At 38.3% G+C, this 26,891-nt stretch overlaps 5 protein-coding genes across 7 annotated transcripts; 2 read left to right on the forward strand and 3 right to left on the reverse strand.

The window, feature by feature from the left end:
- The first annotated feature begins 1,082 nt into the window (after positions 1–1,082).
- On the forward strand, positions 1,083–3,975 carry ndufaf3 (NADH:ubiquinone oxidoreductase complex assembly factor). The gene is made up of 5 exons (XM_062416179.1): positions 1,083–1,183; positions 2,802–2,997; positions 3,100–3,166; positions 3,257–3,357; positions 3,457–3,975. Exons 1-5 carry the CDS (start codon positions 1,095–1,097, stop codon positions 3,562–3,564), a joined length of 561 nt encoding a protein of 186 aa, XP_062272163.1. The 5' UTR covers positions 1,083–1,094; the 3' UTR covers positions 3,565–3,975.
- A 981-nt stretch (positions 3,976–4,956) lies between these two features.
- Positions 4,957–8,397, reverse strand: zgc:112334 (uncharacterized protein LOC619199 homolog). The gene is made up of 11 exons (XM_062415425.1): positions 8,356–8,397; positions 7,595–7,702; positions 7,408–7,504; positions 7,167–7,301; positions 6,875–7,073; positions 6,263–6,394; positions 6,005–6,104; positions 5,736–5,907; positions 5,366–5,510; positions 5,205–5,259; positions 4,957–5,103 (listed from the first exon to the last, which is right to left on the reverse strand). Exons 1-11 carry the CDS (start codon positions 8,395–8,397, stop codon positions 4,957–4,959), a joined length of 1,332 nt encoding a protein of 443 aa, XP_062271409.1.
- A 2,503-nt stretch (positions 8,398–10,900) lies between these two features.
- Positions 10,901–16,465, forward strand: LOC133977520 (transmembrane protein 43). Its single transcript, XM_062415703.1, has 12 exons — positions 10,901–11,007; positions 11,873–12,019; positions 12,140–12,274; positions 13,194–13,288; positions 13,376–13,425; positions 13,519–13,588; positions 13,670–13,740; positions 13,831–13,958; positions 14,081–14,155; positions 15,079–15,180; positions 15,299–15,416; positions 15,499–16,465. Exons 1-12 carry the CDS (start codon positions 10,990–10,992, stop codon positions 15,699–15,701), a joined length of 1,212 nt encoding a protein of 403 aa, XP_062271687.1. The 5' UTR covers positions 10,901–10,989; the 3' UTR covers positions 15,702–16,465.
- A 633-nt stretch (positions 16,466–17,098) lies between these two features.
- On the reverse strand, positions 17,099–21,108 carry LOC134004557 (transforming protein RhoA). Of its 2 annotated transcripts, none has more exons than XM_062443885.1 (5): positions 21,010–21,108; positions 19,931–20,088; positions 18,499–18,619; positions 18,023–18,153; positions 17,099–17,832 (listed from the first exon to the last, which is right to left on the reverse strand). In XM_062443885.1, exons 2-5 carry the CDS (start codon positions 20,084–20,086, stop codon positions 17,659–17,661), a joined length of 582 nt encoding a protein of 193 aa, XP_062299869.1. In that variant the 5' UTR covers positions 20,087–20,088; positions 21,010–21,108; the 3' UTR covers positions 17,099–17,658. The 2 variants fall into 2 exon arrangements, with proteins under 2 accessions (XP_062299869.1, XP_062299877.1); XM_062443893.1 differs by having other exon boundaries at positions 20,984–21,105.
- Positions 21,109–23,682: 2,574 nt separating this feature from the next.
- On the reverse strand, positions 23,683–25,958 carry LOC133977548 (cytokine-inducible SH2-containing protein-like). 2 transcript variants are annotated; one of them, XM_062415739.1, is made up of 3 exons: positions 25,686–25,958; positions 25,053–25,193; positions 23,683–24,790 (listed from the first exon to the last, which is right to left on the reverse strand). In XM_062415739.1, exons 2-3 carry the CDS (start codon positions 25,189–25,191, stop codon positions 24,279–24,281), a joined length of 651 nt encoding a protein of 216 aa, XP_062271723.1. In that variant the 5' UTR covers positions 25,192–25,193; positions 25,686–25,958; the 3' UTR covers positions 23,683–24,278. The 2 variants fall into 2 exon arrangements, with proteins under 2 accessions (XP_062271723.1, XP_062271722.1); XM_062415738.1 differs by having other exon boundaries at positions 25,053–25,209.
- Positions 25,959–26,891: the final 933 nt, after the last annotated feature.

The raw sequence follows: 26,891 nt of genomic DNA on the forward strand, positions 1-26,891 counted from the left end.
GCTGCTGTCTATTTACAATGTAACCCGGATCACCTGACCTGGGTGCTGCCCGTGAACGCCGCAGAGGGGCGCTGCTGCTCCCTGAACGCAACACGCCCCCAGACACTTTAATCAAAGGCAGAGTCCATAATGACCCTTGATCCCTTAAATTAGAGAGATATGAAAAAAATACATATAAAATTCTCTGTTTAATTTCAATATTGAAAACTTTATAACCAATTCAGTGGATATATGTATTTATGTTTATTGTATAAAGTAAAAATGCCATTAAATTCTCAGTGGTATCCAGATAACTGAATATAAGCTTATGATGACATAAGTGTGTGAATAATAGTTATATAATTGCATTCCTGTGAAGACCCTTTTAGTCCATTTTTTTTCATAACTCAGAATCTGTTTACTGTAAACTCCATTAAAAATGTAAAAGGATAATTATTGCTCACTGAACAACTGCACTTAAGTCCTTTATGATGACATGAACAACTCTACAAAGGCCCATTTAGTCTCATTTTAGTACAGCACATGTGAGCAAACAACATTGTATGACTACAGTATTGCACTTTGACCAACTGTAGGTTTATTATATTATATGTTATATATTATAATTAATAATTAAGATTACCATTGTATTTATAACACAACTTCTGTTTACAGTGCGAACTCCAGTCAAATTTAAAATGGTGACTGACTGTGAACAAGCTTGTTATAGCACATACAGTTAATGAGTATACTGTGATTAATTAAAGGTAAATGCAGAAATGTTTTAAAGCCTCCATCCACTCCAACTGCATCTAAACAAATGATTTGAAAGCCATATGCACACTTTTCCCCCCTAAATATAGCTTAAATAAAAATAGCTTAAAAAACAAAATAAGACAATATATACAATAAGGTAAATATACAACTATTAAAACATGTGCAGTAGTGACAGCTATTCTGTGAGATAGTATATGCTATATTGATGTAAAATATTCATATTATAACATAAACATAAATATCTTCAGCTTAAAGCTTTTTACCGCTCGATTTTGCTTCATACAACACCGGAAACGGCAGTCTGGTGTTACACAGATTTCCTTCCCCCTGCTGTCAACATGGCCGGTGTTATGTGTGCCAGAGTCCTCCTTCAGAGATCCACACAGGGCCTCATTTTCTCTTCCAGGGCAGCACCTGCTTTCTCAAGGTAACGTAGTTTTTTTATTTTAAGGCTTTATGATTAACTTTGGCTGAAAAATTAAACTCAGGCCGATTAAATAACTGTCCGATATTTCCCCCCTCTGTGTAAAGCCTGAAAGTCATGTTGTTATGAAACATTTTATCATATGTTTTTGTCACGTTTTATTGCAGACTAAAACTATAAATGCTTTTAATACCATTATTACAAGAAAAAAATGACAAACTCACAGTAATTTTCTGTTGATTATTGTGAGTCATAACTGCCTCATCATTAAACCTGCAACTAACAGTTATTTGTATTCTTCATTCATCACACTATTATTATCCTTTAAGTTTAGAAAATAATTAAAGAACGCCACACATCTTGTCACTGCTTGTGTTGTCTATATCAAACCAGTATTTAATTTAAAGTCATATATTTAAAAAAAAAAAAAAAAAAATGAATATAAGTGAATACTCTCATTTGAGAAGCATGATTTAATGATCACACCTTTTAATTTAAATGTTGGTTTAAATGTTAATAAATAAATTAAAGTTAAAGAACACACTTGAAATATAATTTATAATACATTTAGAGACCACACTTAAATGGCAAAACACTTACTTCTTTAAGAGATCAAGCACAAAGTTACCTGACCTCTCCACCTGACTTTAAAATGTGTTAGGATCTCTGTGATGTCATTTTCATTATTTTCAGAGAGTGGGTGATATTCTACTCAGTGTGAAAATCTTTCATTTCAGTTTTTCCTCTTCACTTGTTTGTTGAAATTCATCATAATTTGTGTAGAGACAGTAGCAGTTAAAACATTAAAATAAGTCATCCTTTCTGTCTGTTAATTACATGGATTTATATGTTATGCTGCATTATTTTTTATAGATTATTTTTACATGAGGGTATCTGATATTTAATCCAGCAGCATCCAGTTCACATGTGTTTAAAACTAAACTTGAGACTTATATTGTAATGTGAGCGTGTCTTTACTCTGTTGATTTACGTTCATGGTTGAGCTTAATTCATGGTTTTAAAACAAATCAAAGCCTCTCTCTTGGACCAAACCTTGCTCAGGCTGTTTCCATCAGCGTCTCTTGCTCCATCTGGTGGACTTGTTTGTTACATTCACGTTGTCTTCAGGCCAGTTCGCTGCAGTCCTCCTCTGACTGTGATGCACTAAAAAAAAGGGCTGATGAGACAACAGCTGATTAGAAGGTGCAATTCACTGAAAAAGAGGATTGCTGATCCTGCTCAAGGTCTTTGTAAAAGTCACAAAGATAAACTATGAGAATGTGCTAAAATTTGTCCTGACTCTGGGCAAGCAGAAATGTTTGTTCCTTGGCTGCCTCCGTTCTGCAGAAGCAGGCCTTAAGCCTCTGGCTGTCGGCCCTGTCAGTAGCTTGGCTTTTCGATTTTTGGCTTTTAAACAGGGCCATATGGCAACAGCTCTGCAGTGCAGCCTGATTATTGTGAACTGTAAAGTGAGGGTCCAGTCAATGCACAGTTAAGGGTTTTCAAGTCCCGAGAAATTTTCACAATAACAATTATGACAATAACTATAAAAACAAATCATCAGTCATGTATGCTTTATGAGGTATTGGCTGTAACTAGGTTTCCTTGTGTTTTGTTCCAGCCCATTTCTGTCTCGTGGTCATCGATTGGGTCCCAGCGATGATGAGATGTACCAGCGTACCTCAGTGTCCGTCATGCAGAAGGAGCCCGACAGTGGGGTCATGATAAACAGCTACAGTTCCCGAGGATTCAACATCGATGGCAACAGAGTGTTTGGGCCATGCGCTGTGCTGCCTCCTGCTATCTTGCAGTGGAATGTAAGATAAATATCCAAAGTACCTTCACAAGTTTTTGGTGTGCTGCTTTTTTTGTAGTTTAGAAACTACATGTGTTTCTTATTGTTATAATTTTCTCTGCAGGTTGGCAGTTATAAAGATATCACAGAAGAAAGCGTGTCACTTTTCCATATGCTTGAACCAAGAATAGGTAAAAATGAAAACAATTTGTGGCATTTCTTATTAAAGGTAAGATTGTATCCTGGTGCCTTTAATTTGTCTTATTTTCTGACTTATGCAGAGATTCTTGTGCTGGGCACAGGTGCACGAGTTGAAAGAATTAACCCTTCAGTGTTGGCTCTGCTTAAGAAAAAAGGCATCGCTGTAGAGGTGCAAGACACGGTAAAGTATTCCCTCTAAAGAGAGTGCATCTACTCATTGGATGACTGTAAAAAATAATTGACATCTGTGTATTTATTTTCCATCCCTACTGTTTTCCAGCCAAATGCATGTGCAACCTTCAACTTCCTGAGTAGTGAGCGAAGAGTAACAGCTGCTGGTCTGATCCCTCCACCAGTCAGCACCGCCCTGGAGGTGACAGAGGAATAGCTGTTCTGATGTGAACAGAAACTAAGACTCTTTCCTTCAGATAGAGGTTACAGGTTCAGGAATGATTGATGTTTGAATGATTTTTCTTCTGCACAAAGCTCCCAAAGAAACAAACATAGAGATATCCAGCTCCAATATTTGGCTACAACTGTCATTTTTATTGATTTGCTGCCAGTTTTAGATCTTGTTCAAATGTTTGATAATAGTCTCATATACTAATGATGTTGGCTCTCCTGCCACCATTTCAATAACTCAATATGTGGTTGTACATATCCATAAGAGCAGTGTTAAAATGTGTGTTTGGACATTCAGGTGAATGTAGTCAAGTGAGGATACCAATGATGCAGAATTCAACTGTAATAAAGTGTAACTGTGTTTTTGTATATAAATACAAGTGTATAGAATATGTATTTAAATACTTTACATGCAACAAACATGCGTATGTTTTTCTTTCATAGTATTCATATATATATGTGTATATATAAAACCTAAATACATATCTATTATTTTAAATAGACACAAATAATATTGGCTGCTGTCTTGCAACAGATGAAACATTACAGATCTGTAAGTAAAAAAGTAAACATCAATACATGTGAATATATTCCAGCCATCTAGCCGAGGTGGTGGCAGTGACTGTCCTTCATTTGGATAAGCCTCTTAAATCTGTGCGTCTGTCAGTCATCTGCCTCCAGCAGTGCTGCCAGCAGAGAGCTGTGTGTGCAACATAAGACATAATTCAGTGGCTTTGTCCCTCTCACACGTAAGCTCCATAGATAAGAGAATCCACAAATCCTCTACACTGTGATTCATCTTTAATCATCTGCCTCCCTGCCACAGGCCCAGTGGCAGTGTGGATGTTTAAATCCCTGTCGCAAACATGCAAGATGCTGCGGGAAAGTAGTTGCATTTTATTGGAGCTTAAAGGGAAAAAATAAGCAACATTTCCAATCAAACTGGTGCTGGTGTCCATATTAATATTTCAGTTTCAAAAGTGGGCTGTAAATTCCAGAGAAATGTAAGAGGACTGGACTGGATTACACTAATAAATGTCACAACAGCCAATGTACTTATGTTGGTGGTATAAGAAATAAAAACAGAATAATTAGAGATATGAGATTCTTATAATGTGGAACTTAAAGAATTGACAAAACACAAAGATGTTTTCACAAGTTTTACTCAACATGTTTTACAGAGTTTTACAAAGGGAAGTAAGTATAGCAAACAAACTGGAGGTAAAAACGGATGTTCAACATTTAAATAGCACAGTCAAAATTCACTCTACACACTACATAACACCATCTGTTTTACAGCTGTGCAGTATAATCATCCATTATGTCATTATGGCCTTCCAGCTGTTGAATCATTCAGTCCTGGTGTTGAATGTCACTCTCAGTCCTCGTCAGAGTTGTATGACTGGTGTCTCTCTGAAGCCGCGAGGCAGAGCTCTGCTCCTGTGATCCGGTGGTACATGTCCTTGATGTCCTCGCATTCAGTCTCAAAGTGGTCGGTGGCATCATAAGAACGAGACACAAAAATCTAGTGAAGACAGAGGAGAGAGGACAAATCCGTCACCAAGACTGAACCCACGACACTCCGGCCCTTTTATCTTACTATTTGTACAGGAAATCTTTCATTACCTGACTCTTTTTTCCATCTTCATAGGGAACAAACTGATTGCTGACTGAAACAAACCTATTCGACATCATGACAAGACATACCATGAGTTAAATCACCTTATTTGTACTGATCTAATCATGAAATAATAAACAGTACAATTAAAGCCTCGAGCACAACCTACTTTTGCATGATGGGCTCGAGAAGCTCTAGGGCGTGCTGCACCTCTTTTTCTGGGTTGTTAGTTTCTACAGTTGTGCTCACCGTGGCGATGTACATCCCATCTGAGGCCACATTGTAAGCATAGGACACTACAGATATGAAAATGTCTGTATGGACAAAAAAAGGGGTGTTGTCTGTTGTCTCTAAAATTCAACCAAAATCATTTCCTTCCAAAGAATATGTGAACTGCATTACATGCATACATGTCTTATAATATGATGTGCATGTCAATCATGTAGAAGAAAATCATCAGCTATGTAATTAAATGGTCATCTTAATCAGTTAATAACAATGTGATGTAATATAAACACTAGAAATAAAAGTCAAAATACCTGACTTCCTGTTGAGTTGTGCTTGCGGGATGATGATTTGACACGATTTGGCCTCATGGGTGTTTTTTACTGGATGATTTAGCAAACAGATGACCCGTATGACACGACCCACTTTCTTCACTCGATTGGGAACGTAGATGGGATCACATATCAGCTGTTTACACTGGAACAGCTGTTAAAAGAGAGAGAAAAGAGGAGTCACAGTGTGCACTACAACGCCACCGGACAGTTTCTCCAATTCCTTCTAACTTCTACCTAAATGCACTTGCCTTCCCCTCAGATTTCACAGCTGTCACTTTGCCGTTTTCCATCACAATCTCGTCCACTGTTCTGTTCAACAGGAAAGTTCCTCCATACTCTGCACTCAGTCTGAAACACACAGAGGCAGGTTGGATAAAAATGCACTGATGAAAAATATCAAACTGTTTTCAGATGGTATTCAGAGAGGAATCTGAGTCATTTCTTTCTTTCTGTTACTCTACATGTATATCATCTACATTTAAGTACTGGTATGTTGTCATTGTAACCTGGCAAATCCCTGCGGTAGTTCTCCCAGCCCGTACACAGGGTAGATGTACGGGCTGGTGCTGTGACGACCCAGAGACTCAGAGTACAGCCTGATCCGTCTGATGGTCTCCACACAGGGCTGGTCCAGATAACTACAGGGACACCAGGAGAGAGTTTGGATCATCTGTGATTGTTAAAGACCTCTTCCACTCAAAAATGTGCTTTCTTCTTCTTGTTGTTCTTCCAGTTGAATGTTTAAGCTTCACTGTGCATAATGATGTATGTGCAGAGTTTGATACGTTAATCATTTCAAGTGGAACGTTTCTCTGAGCTCACTGAAAATGTGATTTTAAGGTGCAGGCCAATGATCATGATTTGTGACATTACAACTATTTTTGTAGTAAAAGTCAAACTTTTAAAATAAAAAATATTTGCATATTCATAGTTTCTGGAATTTTCTGGAATTAAGGGAAGAAGGAGTAATTTCAAGTAATTTTAAATATTAAAAGGAGAATTTTTTTTTAAAGTTAGCCTATTATTAAAGTGGAGTACTTTATATACATTTTAAAACAGATCTCATGGGGATCTTTAATTTTTAGTCATATCTGTTTGCATCGGTTCTTGTGACTGACCTCTCAGTGCTGTGTAGGGCTATGGCGTGAGCTGTGAACTCCATAACATCTTGTCCAAGATCGAAGCGAGTGAAGAGCTCCCTTGTGGTTGTTTTGTCAGGATTCACGTCCTGGTACGTCCGAGGATGTTTCACGTCAAAGTTGAGGGCAAAGAGCAGCAACTTCTTGAACCTTCTCTTATCAAACATACCCAATAGATCTGAAATATATGTTAATACTTTTTTTAAAAGAGGATACAAACATGCAAGGAAAATAATCTTTAAAAAACAACAACAACTCAGCTTTACTTTACCTGAAGCTTGGGCTTCTTCCTCTGTGGCAGGGACTTTGTGAACTTTGCCTGCTTTGTATATGTAGCTGCCATCAACCACTCTGAAGTCCAGATATCGAGTGACCTCAGTATGCAACAAGATTTTAACCAGCTGACCTAAACATACACAACAGAAATTTCCATTAAAAAAAACCCTAAAACAAAAGCCTTCTGTATAAATCGCACAGATCATAACTTCAGATGAACAACATTAGGCTCTTACCATTGGCAAGAAAAAATTTGGGGATAAGGTCAACGTTCCACTCTTTTCCACGGCCCATCGAATTAGAAGGACAGCGAACTTTGAATTTCTTGTACAGCTGCAAAACGAATCAAACAAATCAGCAATCACAATGTAAAATCACCCTTTATTGTGAAAGAGGAAATAAGCATATATGCTCACGTGTTACCTCCTCAAGGGGAGAAATAGATGCACTCTCTCCTCCATAGTAAGGATTCTTGTCAATGTGAAGAACCTTTTTCCCACTTTGGGACATTAAACCAGTAAGGATGCATTCCTGAGAAGGATAGGGAGCAGTTAGTGAGTCGAATAGTGTCAGCAGTTGTTATTCAGATCAGGACAAGCACAATGATGTCATTAAATTCCTTTAAATCCCTTTAATAGCCAGCAGGAGCTCAATAGGTCCACATGGAGGTGTGTAAAGTGGGTTATTATCTCTTGTATAGTAAGACTGACACCAGTTGAGGCAGCGAGTGATAGAACTTGTCATTCAGTATATTTGTCTCTGCATCTGAGATTGATGAATAATTAGATTGATGTGATGATGATTGTCCTGAAGGATAATTAATTTCTTTGCATCTACAAATAAAACTCGAGTATCAGTCATGGGACTTTTAATCATGGTTAAAAGCTTCAGCATTTGTACAATTGAAGATGCTGTGAAGTCAATTTGCATCTCTGTTGAGAAGTTTGGCTCTGGTGTGACTAACATCAGTTGTGATAATAGCACAAAAATGATCTCTTTGTATCAAACTCAACATTAATCTGCATGCAGACTCCACATCAAAATACCTTTTTTAGCTCCTGGGGCCACAGCTCTAAACTATTGAAGGTATAGATTTCAGTTACTGAAATGAATGGTCCTTGGCGTGAACTGACATTTTCCTCATGTGCCTCAAACTTTCTTATAAAAAACACAAGTTCTCTTACCTTAAGTCCAGTTCCCAGCACTATGATATCATACTCCTGCATCTTGACAGTTTCTCCACTCATTTCTCACTGAGTCCTGATGCTTTTCCTGCTGCAGTGTTACGTGTGTGTGTGTGTGGGCAAGTGCATGTATATTACAGAGAGAGAAACAGGTATGATGATGATAAGTGACAGTAATTGCTTTGTGTTCCCTTTCGCAGTAATCCTCTTAAGGCTGGCACTCTTCTGTGTGTGTGCATCAGGTATTCCTCATGGTGTGGGGATGCAAATCAGTTTACACATTCACATGCAGGGTTTGTGTGTGTGTGTGTGTGTGTGTGTGTGTGTGTGTGTGTGTGTGTGTGTGTGTGTGTGTGTGTATGTGTGTGTGTGTGTGTGTGTGTGTGTGTGTGTGTGTGTGTGAGAGAGAGAGAGAGAGAGAGAGAGAGAGAGAGAGAGAGAGAGAGAGAGAGAGAGAGAGAGAGAGAGAGAGAGAGAGAGAGAGAGAGAGAGATAGAGGTAGGGTTTCCCAATAACTACTGATTAAGCAAGAAAATGAAGATGCCAAATGCAACATAAGCTGAGAAAACTGCTTATATATATATATATATATATATATATATATATATATATATATATATATATATATATATATATATATATATATATATATATATATATGTATATGTATATGTACCATACAGCAATAGGCAGGATGACACTATGACAAAGTCACGACTGGACGTTGGATGATCAGCATTGAAAGTCATGTCATCTGTGAAGGCATCCAACCAAGCTTTATCACAGGGCTTGCTGTACTTTTGATCACCTGCTATGTGTTCAACTTGCAATATCAAGAGGAAGCTGCAAAGTTAAAATGTAAATCCTCTCCTGGTCTTTAAAATTGTTCAGATGTTTTGCCCCTCTTTCAGCTCTGTCCAGTAATGCTGAATTGTCATGTACTATAAGCTGTGACTTTCTCTTTTGTCTCTATATTGACTTTATGTTTACAGCTGTATCTTTTTATAGCGAGTTTAATTTTTAGCTGGCATGTGCATTTAAGTGTAATGTTTAATTCAGATAAAATGTATTATAACACTACATTTTTTTCAATCACAATTCTTCCTCTATAAAGAGAGGTAAAGAGATAAAAAGAGAGACTCTCTCTCTCTCTCTCTCTCTCTCTGATTACTAAATTAAAATTTAAAAGGACTTCATTGGCATGACAGTAGTTTTTGTGTTGCCAAAGCACTGTAGGGCAAAATATATACACATATACCAACGTTTGCCAATAAAATGTATTTCATTTTGAATTTGATATTAACATATATATATAGAGAGAGAGTGAGAGAGAAAACATAGAAATACAGTGAGGGGAATAGAGGAGGGCTTCACTATGCTTGCACATGCAGTTTGAACCCAGAATAATGCAGGCCTTTAATTTAGCTACTAACAGGATATTTTGAGGGTAAGACCATTATAACACTGGTTTGATTTGCTTTTATTTCCTCCTTGGTGTGAGTAATTGGGATGCATTGGCATCCTTGAGTAACGTATATGGTATTATCATTAGGTGACATTAGGTTAAAACGATGACGTGTTACTCCCCGCCTGTGTTCACGCCCTGTCAGTGTGTGTGAAATAATGTTAATTCGTCTGAGGTACTAATTTAGAGGGTTCAGGATCTGGGCAGTATGTTTACTTTGTTATTTTCATAAATTAAATATTTCAGCACCATGTGGTAATGAGTATGTTTTATTTCAACAGGTAAGATTAGTACATCCAGGAAGGTTTTATTTTGTTTATCTCAGCTGTTTTTTCAGCTGTAGTGAGTCAGTGGGGATCTGTTGGGTTGGAGTTTTGTTTTGTGTGTTCATGATTTGGCGCCACCTGCAGCCTCTATTCTTTGATAGATACATATGATGGAAAAAATAATGTTTCGGTTACAGTGATTTTTAAATTTTTAATTTTAAATATGAAAAGAAAATCAAACCATTTTTTAATTTCTGCTCATCCCCTTTTGACCAGGAAGAAGAAAAACAGCTCGTATTTCAATATAATGTTTTTATTATTTTAAAACAAAATCATATAACCACTCGTTTTTTGTTTTTCAATACATGTTCCTGAAATGACGAAAACACACACACACACACACACACACACACACACACACACACACACACACACACACACACACACACACACACACACACACACACACACACACACACACACACACTTGCTGTACATTTTAGATTCCAGAAACGTTCAAAAAGCATACATAAAGGGGTTCGTAAACTTGGTTAAGTTGACTTATCCTGCTAAGTTATGTAATTCCTAAACAATTATTTAACTTTTTGCTAATTTTCAAATATCTACAGTCCTCTACAAGACCCGCTCTTCTCTGCCTTTGATTGGCTTGTCTTGATATTCTTACACTAATCCTGACCAATCACACTCCTCATACCTAAACCTAACCAATCCAATCAAGGAAAGTTAGTAGCACCAACCAATCAGAGGCAGAGGAGGGCGGGTCATGACATCCTAGGAAAAACATTTGGCTACAGTCGGTGACTAGGCTCCCAGGCAGTCTCACCTTTGCTAACTTTTCAACTTTCCCTGTGTGACTGTGTTGTTGAACTTGGAGACGTTGAAATGTCTTCGGCACCGACAGTAAGTTGTTCAGATACAAGGCTACGGTTTTACCTGTTTACAGAGACTTTACCATGATCACTGTAACGTCAGCAGTTTAACTTTAGCTTCAGTTTAATCTTCATTAAAGCTGCAACTTTAATATATGGTAGCTGTAATTAATGGAAACGTTACCCCGTATTCTTGAATGAATGACTTTAAGTTACTGATTACTTTGGTGCTTCATTAGCTTAATCATGACAATGAGGTTAGGAAGTAAAATTAGCACATATCAAATGAGGCGTGTCAGCTTTGCGACACAGGACACAGTTGGCTGATCTTTGACTAAGTACTTTCATTTTACTAAGTAGCTGTAATGAACCTGATTCCTGTGTCAAATATATATATAAGAAGAAATCCACAGCGGATCTGCTGTGTGGGAATAAAGCTCAATAGCACTAATAGAAAAGTAGGATTAAGGCTCCAAGAGTATACAAGTTAAAGCTACCCTCTTTTAAATCTTTCAAAAGACAAACAGCCACCACCATTCACACTGACTGATTGATTGTCTCAGGTGAGAGACACTATTATAGTTAATAAACTGTATCGGAGTGACCGCTTGGCAATTCTTGTATATTGTTATAATTATTTGTCTTTTCATATATCATGATGTACACTGGTGTAGCTTAAAGTTGCTGTCAGAGCCTCAACTGTCACCTGTTTCTTTAGTGGAGACAAATGTACACCCACAATCCAGAAAAAACAGAAATGAACAATAATGAAAGAAGTGTCATTCATTGGGTGTTCACTCCAAATCAGGAGTGTCATCCATCGTTCCTCTGGATGTTCATCTGTGGTTACTGTTGATATTTATTTAACTTGAGTTATTTTTGCACATTTGTATCAGTTTTCAGGAAATGACCCCAACCAACACAAGCGTGTGTCTACTCAGTCCAAACCTGGATTCCTAGAGAGATTAGGTGAAACTGCAGGAGGAACAGTCCTTGGAGTTGGACTGTTTTTCCTCTCAATATACATTCTTTTCACCAATGAGGTAAGAAATACTCAGTGTATGGTGGTTGAATACATGTAATGCATGCTCTTAGAGTCACATTGTTGTGTTATGTTGCATGTTAATAAGACAGCAGAGTAACACAGTTGTTTCTCTCTTTAGGGACGGGCTCTGCAGACAACGTATTCCCTGAATGAAGGTCTCTCTCAGGTCGTGTCACTGGGACCTTACATCAGCCTTGACCTGCAGAACAACAACCGCTTAGTTCACCTGTCTGCTCAGCTGCACACTTCACAGGTAGACCATACTCCATCACTGGATGCACTTTTAACACTTTGTTGTGTCAAACTGCTTTCTCCAATCACACATTAATAGAGACCTCACTGTAAATTATAAATTATTAAGTGAACAAGTGATCATTTTTTGTATAAGTTTATAGTTCATTTCATATCATCTCATCTGTGTACAATTTCAAACCTTACCCTATATAAACCTCTTTCCTAATACTTAAAAGCTAACAACTGTATCTGTTCTGAATCTGTTGAAATGTAGTAAAGTTTTGTCATGTGCATGTTGAAATGTTGTGATTCGTTAAATGACATACATACATGAGATCCCACCTAAAGTATATGCTCTTATGTGGATTAAATAAATCTTTGTATAGATCCAGTTTTCTGTGGAAACTGTGGAAAAGGAAAATATAGGGAACAGGAAAAGAAACTAATTTATGAGTGAACACAAAGTAGTATCTCATTTAATATCATTACTGTCATATTGATATTTAAAGCTTTTATATGTTTAAAGATATAATTTAGATTATGAGTAACAGCAAATGCATATTTGTCATATTTTAGGTCATTTATAAACAATGTTACATATTTTCCAGTTAATTTTTCAACTGTAAAATGTCCTTATCAGTACATACTTTGGGCACAAATTTCAGTGACCCATAATATTTAAAAACAAGTTTGTTCATTTAAAATGAAAAATTGATCAACATAGTGTTAGTGGCTGTGTTTTTGTTGTAAACATAGCAGAGATTGAAGTGTAAACTGGAGGTATCCTTTTCAGACACATTTGTGACATTTTTTTTTATTCTGTTGCTAATGTGACAGTTGTGTCACGTGACCATAACAGCTCCAAAATGAGCTGAATCCAGGAAGTTATTTCTTTCACTGTTTTAATAAATTAATCCCCTGTGTCTGTGTCTGTGTAGCCCCTGCACGACCCCAACTACAGAGTGATGGTGCAGGCCGTGAAGCTGAAGAGGGAGGTGGAGATGTATCAGTGGGTGGAGTACAGGGACAGCAAGTGAGTCTGTTGTCTTGCTTGTCAACACTTTGGACAGGGTGAGATCTAAAAATGTTGACCGGTTTACAGATTGTGATATAATTTCAGGGACTACGAAGAGGACGGTGAAACCAAGACTGAGACGACATACACCTACAGTGAGTGGTGTTTATCTTCTGTAATGATATGACCTGTATGAATTGGTTGGATGTGTGATGTAAAGTGACGCAGTGTGATTTACTCTCTTTTAGATACCGAATGGAAATCAGAGTTGATCAACAGTCGCAATTTCGATAAGGAAATTGGTCACCAGAATCCAAGGTACTCAAATACTCATAAGACTATTCTGTTATATTAGAAATAACTTATTTGTGGTTGAATAATTGAATGTTTGTATCTCAGTGCCATGGCGGTTGAGAGTGTGACAGTCGTGGCTCCTGACGTCATAGTTGGACCTTTTCATCTGTCTAAAGGTAAATGTCAAAACAACAGCTGCTTTACCGTCTGTCACATTATTTTCATTCAACTCATCCTTCATCAGTTGATTGTTTGGTCGTCCTCAGGCCTGGTGGAGCAGATTAACAACTTCCAGACTCTGAGCTTGAGGCATATTGCTGCCCTGAACTTTGACCCTTTTCTCACCATTGATGATGATTATTTCTATCACACTCAAAACCCGCGCAGGCCCGAGGTGAGCATCATGATGGGAACTTCTCCCAAATACATGAAGTGTTGACCTCTGTTGTGTTACATAGTCGACACTGTTGCACTTTCTGACTCTTCAGTTATTATTTGTTTGGTTTCATTTGTAAGGTCGGGGATGTTCGTGTGAGATTCTCCTTCGCTGGAGTAAGCGGTGAGATGCCTCACATCGGCCCTGTCCAAACTGTGAGTTCTGCTGTTCCAGTTGTTTTAATAATGATGATAACATGTCAGTGGTTTATTGGCATCAAACACTTTCTACATGCATTTCCATTGTGCCCTTATCAGTAAAATACCAATATGTTGGCATTTATAACACACACACAAGATATTTGATTACTTTGGTCTGTGATAAATGAGTAATGTCATTTTAGTGCTGAAACATGAACATTATCGTTCATTCATTCAGGATTATAGTCATGGTCAAACTCACTATGGACAGTTCTTAAAAACAGGATCAAAATCAAAGAAGGAGAAACCAAAGATACTCGCTTTTCAATTCCATGCATTCTTTGTCTTTGTCAGAACTTGACCACAACTTAAACGCCGATAATTCAGTCAGTGATTTGAGTATCTTATGCTGCTAGCGACTAATGTAACCTCGAGCTGTGAGACTCAAGGAGAGCTTAGGAACAGGTTGCAAAGGTCTGGTAACTTCACTTCTTTCTGACTCGATACACCAAGTTATATGTTTTAAAATATTTTTCAAAACTACAGTAAAGTGATATAACATGAGGCAATTTACCAGACTTTGCACAGCTCCTTCTTGAGCCACAAAAAGTTTTGTACAGCTTTTTCTTCACACAGGCAATAAGTCCTGTGACCAGTAAACCAACTTTGTTTGTAAAGTTCACTACAATTTTGCAACTTAACAAGCAAAGATGCTCAGATAAGTGATGGTCATTTTCTGATATTTAATAAACCTTATAGCGTATATTAGTTTTAATAGTGAAAATAAATGAATAGATTAATTGACAATGAAGATAGCTATTGCCTGCTGCCTCATTTTAATGGTAGAAGTTTCTGTGAATATTTGAATTTCCTGTTAAACTGGGGCCTTCCTCTTCAGTCGCTGGTGAAATGAAATGATGTGGTAAACTGGTTTTCAGGTCAGTATTGTGGCAATGCAGAGAGGAGAGCAGCTAATGCCCTTTAGGACCAAGTCAGGTGACACTCTGGAGATCCTGTACCTGGAGGAGCTCTCTGCAGAGGTTGGTGTGGATTTTAGTTCATGTGCTGCTGTGTCATCTACTCATCTGTGTCTAGATAATACATATTTTCCATGTAGTCTTTAATTCTAATACTTGATGGGATGTATTATATTTACAGGAGGTTTTTACAAGGGAACACCAGTACAACAGTGTGAAGACATGGGGTCTCAGGGCTGCTGGCTGGGCGCTCATGTTCCTCAGTATTCAGCTGACTATGCGCATAATTTACACATTAGGTAAACATACAGCACAGCCACAACATACATGGATTTCTGCCCCTGCATCTGTCCTTCATCTTCTTTTGTTCTGTGTCTGCAGTGGACTGGGTTCCTGTTCTCAGAGAGCTGGTGTCTGTGGGGCTGAAGATCTTCGCTCTGTGCGTCTCCTGCTCTCTGTCTCTTCTCACCATAGGAGTAGGTTGGCTTTTTTATCGACCATTAGTGGCAGCGACTCTGGCAGCACTCGCTCTGCTTCCTGTGTTTCTCGCCCGCTCAGGACTTCCAGCCAAAAAGAACCAGTGACTATTCAACTGATGATTATCACAAGTTTCTGACGTGTGGTCGTATCCGTCCATCAGAGGAGAGAGAGAGTGTTGTGCAGCTGGTTTTTCCACAGTGGATTGTGAACTGTACAGGATAAAACTGAACCTATATGGTAATAAATGTTTTGCTATTATAGATACAATAATAGGTTTGAACCAACATCCATCAGTGTTTAAATGCATTTGAACATATATGCAGTTTCATCAGCCTGTAAATAAACTTATATATAAAAGGAAACCACACTGTAACCACTCTGCTGATGTTAGCCACAGGTGGAAGTCTTTGGTTGTTGCCTTAAACCAAATGTTATCAGTTGTGGCCTTTCAGAAGTTTATCCACACACGCAAAACCTCACTGTGCTCGTACTTGATATTTTGTTGCTCACAATGAGCAATAAAAGATTGATACAGTCTTCTTTTTTTTAAACTGTAAATAGACTTGTTGCTCCTGCCACTAAACTTATGGTTCTTATATGAAACATAAGTTGTTTACGTATCCTGGATTTCCTCCCTGTCAGCAACATGACATTGTTTACCCATTTTAAAAAACATTAAGCTTTTTGTCTCATCAGGTGTCTATTCATGAATCAATGACCTGTTGTGATGTATAAACGTCTTTGAGGTTAATTCACACAGTTCTCATTTGAAAAGTGATATTTGTTCAAACCTCATTGACAAAGACCTGGGTACATGCTATTTGTATTTGCATGCATTTTATGTTGAATAAAGCACTTTTTGTCTGTATCATGTTCAGACGTCTGCCTCGTGTTTCTAATCGGTGCAAAATGGCCTTGAAGTGAAGAGGCTGACCAGTGCCCAGCCTGGCTTATCTGTCCTGGAGCTACAACTACTGAGCCACCACCCAGACCCCGAGTCTTACAGAGACTCAGGCTGTGTCTGAAATCACTCCCTGCTAATTATACAGCACATAATATTTACTTTACACTATTTTATTTGAGTGTGAAAATTGCCTATAAGAAATGTGAAAAAATTGTGTCTGTGGCATGCACACAACTTTCTACTAACAATCTCACATGGAACGAGTTGGATTTTTCAGAAAATAACGTTCTATATCATACCTTACACCTGTTAATGCAAAATTATGATTTATAGGTGCCCAAAATGTCTAATTCACTGCTCTCTACTGAGTGCATTATACAGGGAACGGTAAATGAGTGAAGGAGGTGATTTCAGACAAAGCTCTGTGTTTGTAATTCAAGGATATGCAAAAGATAAATTGCCTGTGTGTGCAAAGTTTTATCTTCCAAGTAGCTTTATCCTATCTACAATCTTTAATTTAGTATCAAAGCAGGACTGTAATTCAGCAGCTTAAGTGCCAGTCAGTGTTTATCAAGCAAGTGATGCAAATGATCAAGCTTCTTACAAAGTAATTTATTACACAAAACACTAAGTTTCCATTTGCGTTTTAACAAAATGAGTTTCCAGTCTCATACTGTGCATGTGATCATAATGCACGTAGGATTTGTATCTGAAGCACACAAACAAATTTTTGACTTCACGTGTGCATCTGTTTGCTGAAATAATTAAAGGACTATGGGTCACAGTGTATAGGTACTTCACCCTAGTTGGCTGTGGAAACATTCCTCAGATCAGCAGGCAGGGCTTAAGCACTTAACTGTAATTGGCAGGTACGACACAACAGGTCCCCTGGCTGACTTCTCTGATTACATAGTACATGTTGATAAAGGAGATTTCATTATGGCAGATTTACTCATGTTAAAGTACAAAAAAGTATTTTCCATAACCTCAAAATTGAATACTGACAGAACCTGACTACTTTTGCTTAAGACAAAAAAGTAAAAGCATTACACCTTTAGTAAAAACTGGAGAGAACAGTCTTTTGTGTGGGTGTGTTTGGGGGGGTTTGACCTAATGCTCCTTCTTTCCCCCTGTAGGAAGCAGTCCTGATGCCCCCTTTACAGTAGGACACATTTACTGCTCTTCTTTCCCCGCCGGGCTTGTAGTGCAGCCCTGGTGGCCATCTCGAAGACTTCCCTCACACCATCCTTTGTTTTTGCAGAGCACTCCATGTATCCGAAGGCACCAATCCTGTTAGCCATGTCCCGTCCATCCTCTGGTTTCACAGGTTCCTGGAGAAAAGGTCCAGAGAAGTGTTAGGAATCATGCAGTCATTACTAGGAGACTGTCTCTGTGTGTGTGTGTGTGTGTGTGTGTGTGTGTGTGTGTGTGTGTGTGTGTGTGTGTGTGTGTGTGTGTGTGTGTGTGTGTGTGTGTGTGTGTGTGTGTGTGTGTGTGTGTGTGTTGTTTTAACATATTTACCTGCTTCATTTTGGCAAGCTCCCTTCTGGTGTGCTCATCGTTGCGCAGGTCCTTTTTATTTCCCACCAGTATAATGGGAACATTAGGGCAGAAGTGTTTCACCTCAGGAGTCCACTTCTCAGGGATGTTCTCTAAATAAAGAGACAAAAGGCACCATCAGTCAGCTGAATTAAGCATATTGCACAGAGTTGTCACAAATTTCATCATACAATAAATGCCTCAGTGAGTGTCTGCAGTTATGATGTATAGCGGAGAGCAAACAGAAACACGGTGAGCAAACATTAACCCGACGAGGAGCATGCAAATATACTTCTCCATGTCGAATAGATGCTCAGCTTCTCTGTGTGCCGGCTCGTTCTTTACTTTACATTAAAGCTATTTTTAACACATAACACCTGCCTGAATTCAGATGGTGTTAACTTGTATGAGAGGAAAATGTAACACAAACACCGTCAGAGATCTCTGGTTTCACTTACCGAGACTGTCGGGGCTGTCGATGGAGAAGCACATGAGAATGACATCAGTGTCTGGATAAGAGAGCGGGCGCAGTCTGTCATAGTCTTCTTGACCTGCTGTATCCCAGAGTGCTAACTCGACCTGCCACAAGACATTTTACATATTATCACCCACATTAAGCACTGTAAACACTGTACAATATCCCATTTGCAATGAATGACATGAATTATTTTAAACAAAGCAGTACATTCACTTGAAAGACAGAAAATATAAATCCCACACATTATTCTTCTTCATCAAAACCAATGTTAGTGACATCACTTGAGGTAATTTTATTTTTCACATATTTAGTTGTACACAAGACATGTAAACAGACTTTAATGTGTAAAGTTGGTGGAGTTCTCTTTTAATTTCTTTAGCTAAGGCTCCATACTGTCTAAAATCATTCACTCTTGCAATAACTGTCTATGCAACCTTTGGTTATCGAAAACCAGAACATCAATTATCAAGATATGATGATAAACGATCTCCACTGTGATTACAGCTTCACTATGATATGATGTTTAGACCTCAAATTCTGGCAAAAACATAGAAACACTGACAGGATAGATTGATTGTGTGTTATTTTCTAATTAAACACTGAAGGCCATGTATTAATTTTCAAAACTGTTTATGAAAACAACCTTATTTTGCGATTCTTCAAGATTTGCATTTCGTATTTGTCATTTGCACAGACACAAGGGATTATGACATGCACACTCGAATTATTGTGTGGTTCACTGAGTCAAGATTAAAAAACACATATTTACGATACAATAAATTAAAAGGTTTGATAAAAAATTGAGATCACATCAAACACACTTGTTTTTTAGGACTTGTTAGGTTTGTTTAACAGTTTACCAAAAGTAAGGCCTACCTGGGTTCAGAGATATTTTTAAGACTGATACATATACTGCAGAATCAGGATCATCCTAATTGGCCGAGTACGTTTATGCATACAAGGAATTTGATTCCAATCTAGTGGCTTTCAGTGCACTTTCACAGAATAACAATACAACAATCGTCAGAAAGATATGCAAGGAATACCAGTGAAACCTTTTCTGTGAACAGGATACAAATCGTGCAAAGGTGTGAGGTTTGCAGGGAGTGCTGAAATAAATACTGAACAGTAAAAAAAAGAAAAAGAAAAAAAGAAGTGACATGTTTTTTATACATATAGTAAGTGAAAATGTCTGTATGTTCCACAAGCCTTTAATCAACTGAAATCCTCAAAGCTTTTTTCCTATTAATCACATCAGTGGATCGTACGTACATAACCTCTATGTGCCACTGTTAATGAAAGGGAGTGGAAAAGAAAATACAACCAGCAATCAGTTGTTGTTGTAATCAGATATTAAGTTATACCACACTGATTCCTGGTGTGAAATGTGAGAAGAGCACCATTATTCATACCTGTTTGCTGTCAACTTCAATGTCAGCAACGTAGTTCTCAAACACTGTGGGCACGTAGACCTCTGGAAACTGGTCCTTACTGAACACGATGAGCAGGCAGGTCTTCCCACAGGCACCATCTCCCACTATGACCAGCTTTTTCCTGATTGCTGCCATAGCTGCAGAAAAAAGACACAGAAAACAGCAGAGGTTACGACATAGGAACACTTTATCTAAAACAACTGCAGAGCCACTTTATTGCATTCAATGATTATGCAACTACCACCAGCACCAGCACTACTACCCCTGTGAGGAGCGATCAGAGGCCAGTAACCTTCAGCTGTGTTGACACAACGCCAAAACCCTCTGAAACCAACACCCGAGGCTAACTTTTTAGCTTTCTGTAGCAGCATCAGCATCACCACAGCTGTTAATGGTCGGTCAGTCAACTACACATCAGATTTTATACACGGCCGAGGCTCTTTAGATGACTTTGTCTTGTATTTTAAAACAGACTAGGAACCTTCTTCCATGATGATACATTTCCGCTCCAGTGTTTCTGACCCACCCCGGCATCAAGATTGACTAAATCTTCCGTTTATGTTGTCCCACATCGTCCCAACACACTATTTAAATGAACATGTTAATAGCTGGTGTCAACAGTGTGATCAAGAATAACTGCAGCGATGTCTGACCTAGATTTTAATGAGCTAGGAGACTGCTCTGTTTACCAAAGACTACATGCTAGCTACCGCAGCTAATCAGCTAGCCGGATACGTAGCTAATGCGCTAACTTTACATTTTTATGGTATTATTTAAAGGTAGTGTAGGATATATGTGCACCTGTATGTGTAAATACAGTGGTGTTTGTGTGTGTGGCTCCCTTTCCACAGCTAATGCCCCCTCACAAACCGGGGTTTGCTACCCAGGTTTAGCTTAGCATAACGGAAGTCAATCGGTATGTTAGCTAGCTGGCTAGCGTAAGCAGAACATCGGAAGAAAATAGAGGTAAACAAACTATATGTAGCGATATTATGGCCAATAAAACAAACTGATGCGATGCTGCAATCCCACCTTTGTTGTTAATACCATATGCTCACCAAGTGATTGGTTTAAAATCTGTCCAAACGACTTCCAAGTAGTGCTTTGTTGGCCTCCGTCGGTGCTGGCTGACTGCGCTGCTACTGCTGGAGGATTAACAGAAGGGAAGTGAGGGGGTGGGGAGACATAACAATACACTACTATACAATACACTACTATTCAATACTACATGGACTTTATAATATAATCATAATCATTATTATGATTATTATTATTATTATTATTTGTAATAGTAATAGTAGTCAGGGATGGGAAGGTTACTTTGGAAATGTAATAGGTTACAGACTACTAGTTACCTTATTTAAAATGTAATAAGTAATGTAACTATTTCAATTACTTAATCAAAGTAATGTAACTTATTATATTTGATTACTTTCTGATTACTCTTCAAATGATCTAATTAATGTTTTCAACTGTTAGGGTAAATGTACCCATTAAGAAAATCTAAGTTACTGTGTTTTTCATGGATACTGCATGATTTATAAGGGAGATCATTTCTTATAAAGCAAGATTTATCTCTCATTTCAGAATGTATTCATTAGTTCATGTAGATTTTGGAATATAAAATAAAGACATTTTCTGAAAAAAGTCAAAAGTCTAGCATGGGCTTAATTGGCACTGTGACATAATTTAAGCCCATGTGTGCTCCAAATAAGTCTATGCCATGATTTATTTAAAAAAAAAAAAAAAATAAAGTATCTAAAAGAGGTAACTGTAATTTAATTACACATTACACTTTTTTTTTCTCAGTAACTGTTACGGATTTGTTACATTTATTTTGTAATTAAATAAGGCAACACCAATACATGTTACTAGTTATTCCTCAACACTGGTAGTATTAGTAGTAGTAGTAGTAGTAGAAGTAGTAGTAGTACTAGTAGTAGTAGTAGTAGTAGTAGTAGTAGTAGTAGTAGTAGTAGTAGAAGTAGTAGTAGTAGTAGTAGTAGTAGAAGTAGTGGCTGTAGTTCAATGTATTGTTTAACATGCAATATTTTTCTATTTTGTCTTACATTATTCTTTCTATAGATGAATTACAGCACACTTCCTGGCTTTTGATGCGGCAACAGTGTTGCTTTTGGCCTGGATGATGTGTTTGAATTCTTCATATTTTTGAAGAATAATTGTCTGCTCCTCCATGGTAAATTAGGCTGCTCTGCAGGGTTTCTCCATGTTTGCGATTGGTCAGACGCTGAAAACACCACCCCTTTTATGTGAGTGCGCAGTGATCAAGATTGGAAAACCCTGGGTTCAATTACCGAGTTGATAACCAGCTTCGTAGTAGGCTACCGCTTATCAGGATTGCGAATGACGGAGAGATATCCCGGGTATGTTAATCCAGCTTCGTAGTACAGGCCTCAGGACCCTGAAACTGAAGCAGCTAAAAGGAATTCAGCCATGTTTAATTGTATTAGTAACAGCTGTGTGTTTCCCAGTTGTGTCAAAATATTTTCTGTGAAAAAAGGCTTTTATCAACCTAAATAATGAGGTTTGTAAAAGTTGATTTTGACACATGGGTAATAAAGCAGGACCTACCTTTATACCTCTCTAGCTAAATAACAATAACAATAATAACAATAATATTTTACAACACTTTTCATTCATAGTGAAACTCAGTGCTATTGTGTTGATAACATAGGGGGGGAGAAGATAATGATGAGAGTTAAGATGAAAAGGCCTTCTTGAATAGAAAGGTTTTTAGGCCTGTTTTGCAGACTTTAGGGTCTGTGCTGGCCTCAGATGGCTGTGATGCTGTCCCACAAGCGTGGTGCAGCAGAGCAAGAGGCTCGATCCCCTCATGGTGTGGACCTTAGTACTGGAAGCCCAGAGGAGCAAGCTGCTGGCAGATTTTTCTTGTCAATCCTGAAGGAGACAGGGAGCCAGTGCAATGAAAACAGAGTTGGTGTTATATGTTTGTGTTTTTTGCACTCTCATCAGGATCTTGGCAGTGATGTTCTGATACTAGAGCTGCTGGACGCTCCTGCCAGGGATCCGGGTGAAAAGCGCATTACAGTAGTGTAGTCCCTTGATGGGATAACATTGACAAGTTTCTCTGCATCTGACAAGCTTAGACAGCCAGGGACAGTGTTTATAGATGTTTTTGAAATGGTAGAAAGATTTCTTATATGGTCATCAAAAGTCAGCTGAGGGTCAAACTTAACACCCAGAACCTTAGTACCAAATGTACATTAGTGGTGCAAATTCTATAACAAATTATTGCAATAAATCAAATGATCACAAAAGAGCTGACAGGCCATGTGCTTGGATCTTGAAGGGATCTGAGTCCATTTTACTGTTTTCCTCTTTGCCCGGCTGGAACTCCAGCCACGTAAGGTAGATGTACATTAGTTGAGTTTTTCAACTTCATGCTACTTCAGCCTTTGTCTCCTCGATGTTTCTACTACATTAAGATCAGCAAATACAATATGATGCATTGTTATAAAATGGAATACCCAGCTGTATATAAATACAGATAATATACATATGATGCATCTATAATTAGTCCAATAATAAATATATCATCATATAAAACTCTGAAGGCAGTCATTCTGCATTATGAGCACTTTTTAATTTGACACTTTACTTTTAAATGTCCAACTTCAAACAAGATATGTTTCTATTATAGTATTGCTGTTTTTACTTCAGTAAACCATCTGTGTATCAATTGTGTGACTCCATGATGTGGACATATACAGTCAGTATGATATTGTTTTAAATCTGCATTAAAGAATACCATGTTTAAGTTAAAAAAAAGACATATACTTCGCACATCAATATCAGCTACAGCTACTTCTGTTAGCTGCTCTGCCAGACATAGTGCACTTCTATGATTTTACCATGTTGATACAGGTTGTAATGAGGAAAGTGTCTCAGTGATGCTGCTGATCATTTAATTACAGACTGAGAAATTATTTTAATATTTCAGACTGACAGACAGGTTTAACAGAGAGAGACAGAGATATGTGATCTGTTCTCAGTTGGTGCAGCAGTGTATTAATAACTTCAGCTCGTACTCTAAATCCTGATAAGAGGCTTTCTCAGCAACACTCAGCTCCACGTCTTAGATACCAAAGCTGAGCTCATTTATGAGAAGGGAGGTCACACCTAAGTGTATTAAATAATTACAGTGGTGTCCCTTTGGCCCGCTGTCTGTTGCCTGGGGTCTCATATTGTCCCAGTATTCACAGTGTGTGGTAATGGAGAGTGACCCTGACCCATGTTCCTGTCAGGGTTAGGGTTAGGGTGTCTTGCACCACAGAGGCGGTGACCCTCATATATGGAAAGGGTAGTCCTGCAGGTAGTGCAGGAGCAGGTTTGGGAGTGGCAGCCGGTCGGGGCAGTTCGTGTGTCTGTTGATGGTAAGGCGTGACAGGTGCTGCAGAGAAGGGAAGGCCTCAGGTCTCTGTAGGGGGCGCATGAGCTTAAGAGGCACACCGCTGTCCTTAGCTGTGCACTGGACAGGGCTGGGCTTTGTTTTGGGGTGGATGTTATCCTCATGACATGCCTGGCCCTGTGGTGTGTTGCCTGAGCCAGTGTAGTGCTGTATCAGGCTGAGAACATTGGGGAAGGACTTCAAATGAGGCAGCCCAGGGAAGAGAGAGTCCAGCCTGAAAGAGCCCCCGCTGTACTCTATTCGTACACTGGTGGGTCCACAGCGGGTCTTCACTGACAGTGCCAGCATGTACTGAGGGTGGCTGCTGTCCCGCACCAGGAACGTGCCCTCAGACTTCGTCATGAGGGTGTCCCGTGCCTCACTCGCTGTGATGGAACCCCAATACCAGCCTGCAATAAGACAGATGGTTTCATTATCAGTTTTTAATTTATTTTTACACTAATTTATTTCTGGAGCTACTTGTTGTTCAGCTGATTCCTATGTTTACTCCAGTTCCTTTCCACAATATCAACCCACAGAGCATATAGTGCAGTATCACCTCCCAAAATGTCTTTAAAGTGTCAACTTAATTAAATAAATACTTAGTATAATCAGCTAGACATGATATTTAAATAAAATGTGATGCCAACATGAGAGAGGCTGATGGTGTACCTGAGGTCTGTAGATAACGGAAGGTGGTGGTGATGCAGCAGAGGTCCTGTGCTGGGTCCCAGGGTGGAGGGGAGGGATGTGGGCTGTATGAACCTCTTTGCTCCTCATGATGGAAAATGGTCACTGCCCGTGCAACCATCTCTGAGTGTCAGAATCTCTGTCAGGACAACATTGATGTTGGAGCATCCATGTTATCCAATGTTAAGAGTTTTATGCAAGCTTATACTGAATTTTGTTACAAAACATCTGTGAAATAAAGTAAATAGTAAATGTTTTGATATCAGTTATTGAATGTCTGTTTTGGTTGCACAATTTTATTTGAGGAATCATAATTATTATTGCAAAAACAATGAGAGACAAGAGTGTAATTGTCTAAAATGAGCAAACTATAAAAAACCAAATGATACAAACAACAACAACAACAACTAGTCAAAAGAAGCAACAACTATTCAGACAATAAGAAACAATTATTTAATACTGAAGTATAAAGCTACAAGCTCGCTGTCTTCAAACTATTCAGGCATTAGACAGCATTAGACAGCATTAGACAGCATTAGACTGTATTTTTGCATTAATAATACAAAAAAAGCTCAAGTATATCTAATGTATAGGATTGGTTTGAAATATTCTCACCTTAGATTAAAGATAAACATAAGGGTCAGTTTTGAGAAGCAGTTGAAAAAAACAGTCCAGAGAAAAATCCAGCAATTTCCGACAGTAAATATTTAATTGTCACGGGCGAATAGTCTCGGATGAAGGCGCAACAAAAAAATAAAACATTCCCAGTCACTATCTGTTGTAGTCAAAAAAAGAAAAAGAAAGTCACCGGAGGTCTGCTAAAGTAAAAATGCGAGAGTGAAGCGGAGCGGCTGCTTTTTATTCTGCTCAGAAAACAGATCAGTTGAGTTTGACGGACGGAGGTTCCAGGAATCTGTTTCCAAGAAAGGTTTTGTGTTTCAGCGCCCGCAGTGACAGACAGGCTGCAGTCAGCAGCTCTACTGCGTCAATTCACACACTGTCCACACACTGCACTTCCTGCACGCGTTTCACACTGACACACACTGATGTTACAACTCTGTGAAGGAGTCGATCCATGCACATGCAATGCACATGCAATGCAAAACAAGATGAATACAAACTGCATTGCATAACAGGAATACAGTTGTGTAGACAAGCTTGTCCTTTGAGAAACGATGTATGCGATGTGTGCAGACTGTGTACAGGATTTTAGAAATGCAGATATCATTACAACCAAACCCACTTCAACATTTTGAGTCTGTGGACTGACAGGCCAGGACTGAAAAACATTGCTTGAAAGAAAGAAAAATAAGCATAAACTCAGACATGTGGATCTTTAAAATTAATTTATAATATTTATCTACAATAGAATTTAAATTCTGATTTATAACTTTAACAGATTTCAGTGTTTTAATACTTCTTTTAGCCTCTTATGTTGAAGGCACATAGCACTGCTTCCGGTAATGTTTGGGTTTTTTCTGCTTGTGTTGATGCAGCTGCCGGCAGTAATGTGTTTAATGTTGCATTCATGTACAATGGAAATACAGACTTTTACTCATAAACCTGTAAATATTATATTTAATTCTATGATATAAGACTTGTACATTTTCAACGTGATGTATTTTCACTTATTTAGACTTTTGCTCTGTAGTCAACACTCATGCATTTAATCTGTAGCATTAGGTTAATGTTGTACAGCAATCAAAATATTAATATATTCACATCCAATCACTCATTTTATGCCAATTCTCTGCAGTCCTACCCAACAGGCTTTGAGTGAAACCTTTTAACCAGTAACTAACTATTATTATCAAGAAAATT

The sequence above is a fragment of the Scomber scombrus genome, chromosome 3 (genome assembly GCF_963691925.1).
Source record: "Scomber scombrus chromosome 3, fScoSco1.1, whole genome shotgun sequence".
Taxonomy (NCBI): domain Eukaryota; kingdom Metazoa; phylum Chordata; class Actinopteri; order Scombriformes; family Scombridae; genus Scomber; species Scomber scombrus.

Excerpts from the sequence above, each read along its gene's own strand:
- LOC133977548 (XM_062415739.1), bottom strand. The coding sequence starts at position 25,191 with ATGGTTGCACGGGCAGTGACCATTTTCCATCATGAGGAGCAAAGAGGT. Across the intron at positions 24,791-25,052 it reads CCGTTATCTACAGACCTCAG|GCTGGTATTGGGGTTCCATC; the intron begins GTACACCATCAG and ends GTCTTATTGCAG.
- LOC134004557 (XM_062443885.1), bottom strand. The coding sequence starts at position 20,086 with ATGGCAGCAATCAGGAAAAAGCTGGTCATAGTGGGAGATGGTGCCTGT. Across the intron at positions 18,620-19,930 it reads TTGAAGTTGACAGCAAACAG|GTCGAGTTAGCACTCTGGGA; the intron begins GTATGAATAATG and ends GTCTTGTGGCAG. Across the intron at positions 18,154-18,498 it reads CGACAGCCCCGACAGTCTCG|AGAACATCCCTGAGAAGTGG; the intron begins GTAAGTGAAACC and ends CTCTTTATTTAG.
- LOC133977520 (XM_062415703.1), top strand. Across the intron at positions 13,426-13,518 it reads TGAGACGACATACACCTACA|ATACCGAATGGAAATCAGAG; the intron begins GTGAGTGGTGTT and ends ACTCTCTTTTAG. Across the intron at positions 14,156-15,078 it reads ACATCGGCCCTGTCCAAACT|GTCAGTATTGTGGCAATGCA; the intron begins GTGAGTTCTGCT and ends ACTGGTTTTCAG.
- zgc:112334 (XM_062415425.1), bottom strand. The coding sequence starts at position 8,397 with ATGCAGGAGTATGATATCATAGTGCTGGGAACTGGACTTAAG. Across the intron at positions 5,908-6,004 it reads CTGTGAAATCTGAGGGGAAG|CTGTTCCAGTGTAAACAGCT; the intron begins GCAAGTGCATTT and ends CTCTTTTAACAG. Across the intron at positions 5,260-5,365 it reads CTCGAGCCCATCATGCAAAA|GTTTGTTTCAGTCAGCAATC; the intron begins GTAGGTTGTGCT and ends GATGTCGAATAG.
- ndufaf3 (XM_062416179.1), top strand. The coding sequence starts at position 1,095 with ATGGCCGGTGTTATGTGTGCCAGAGTCCTCCTTCAGAGATCCACACAG. Across the intron at positions 2,998-3,099 it reads CTGCTATCTTGCAGTGGAAT|GTTGGCAGTTATAAAGATAT; the intron begins GTAAGATAAATA and ends TTTTCTCTGCAG. Across the intron at positions 3,167-3,256 it reads TATGCTTGAACCAAGAATAG|AGATTCTTGTGCTGGGCACA; the intron begins GTAAAAATGAAA and ends TGACTTATGCAG.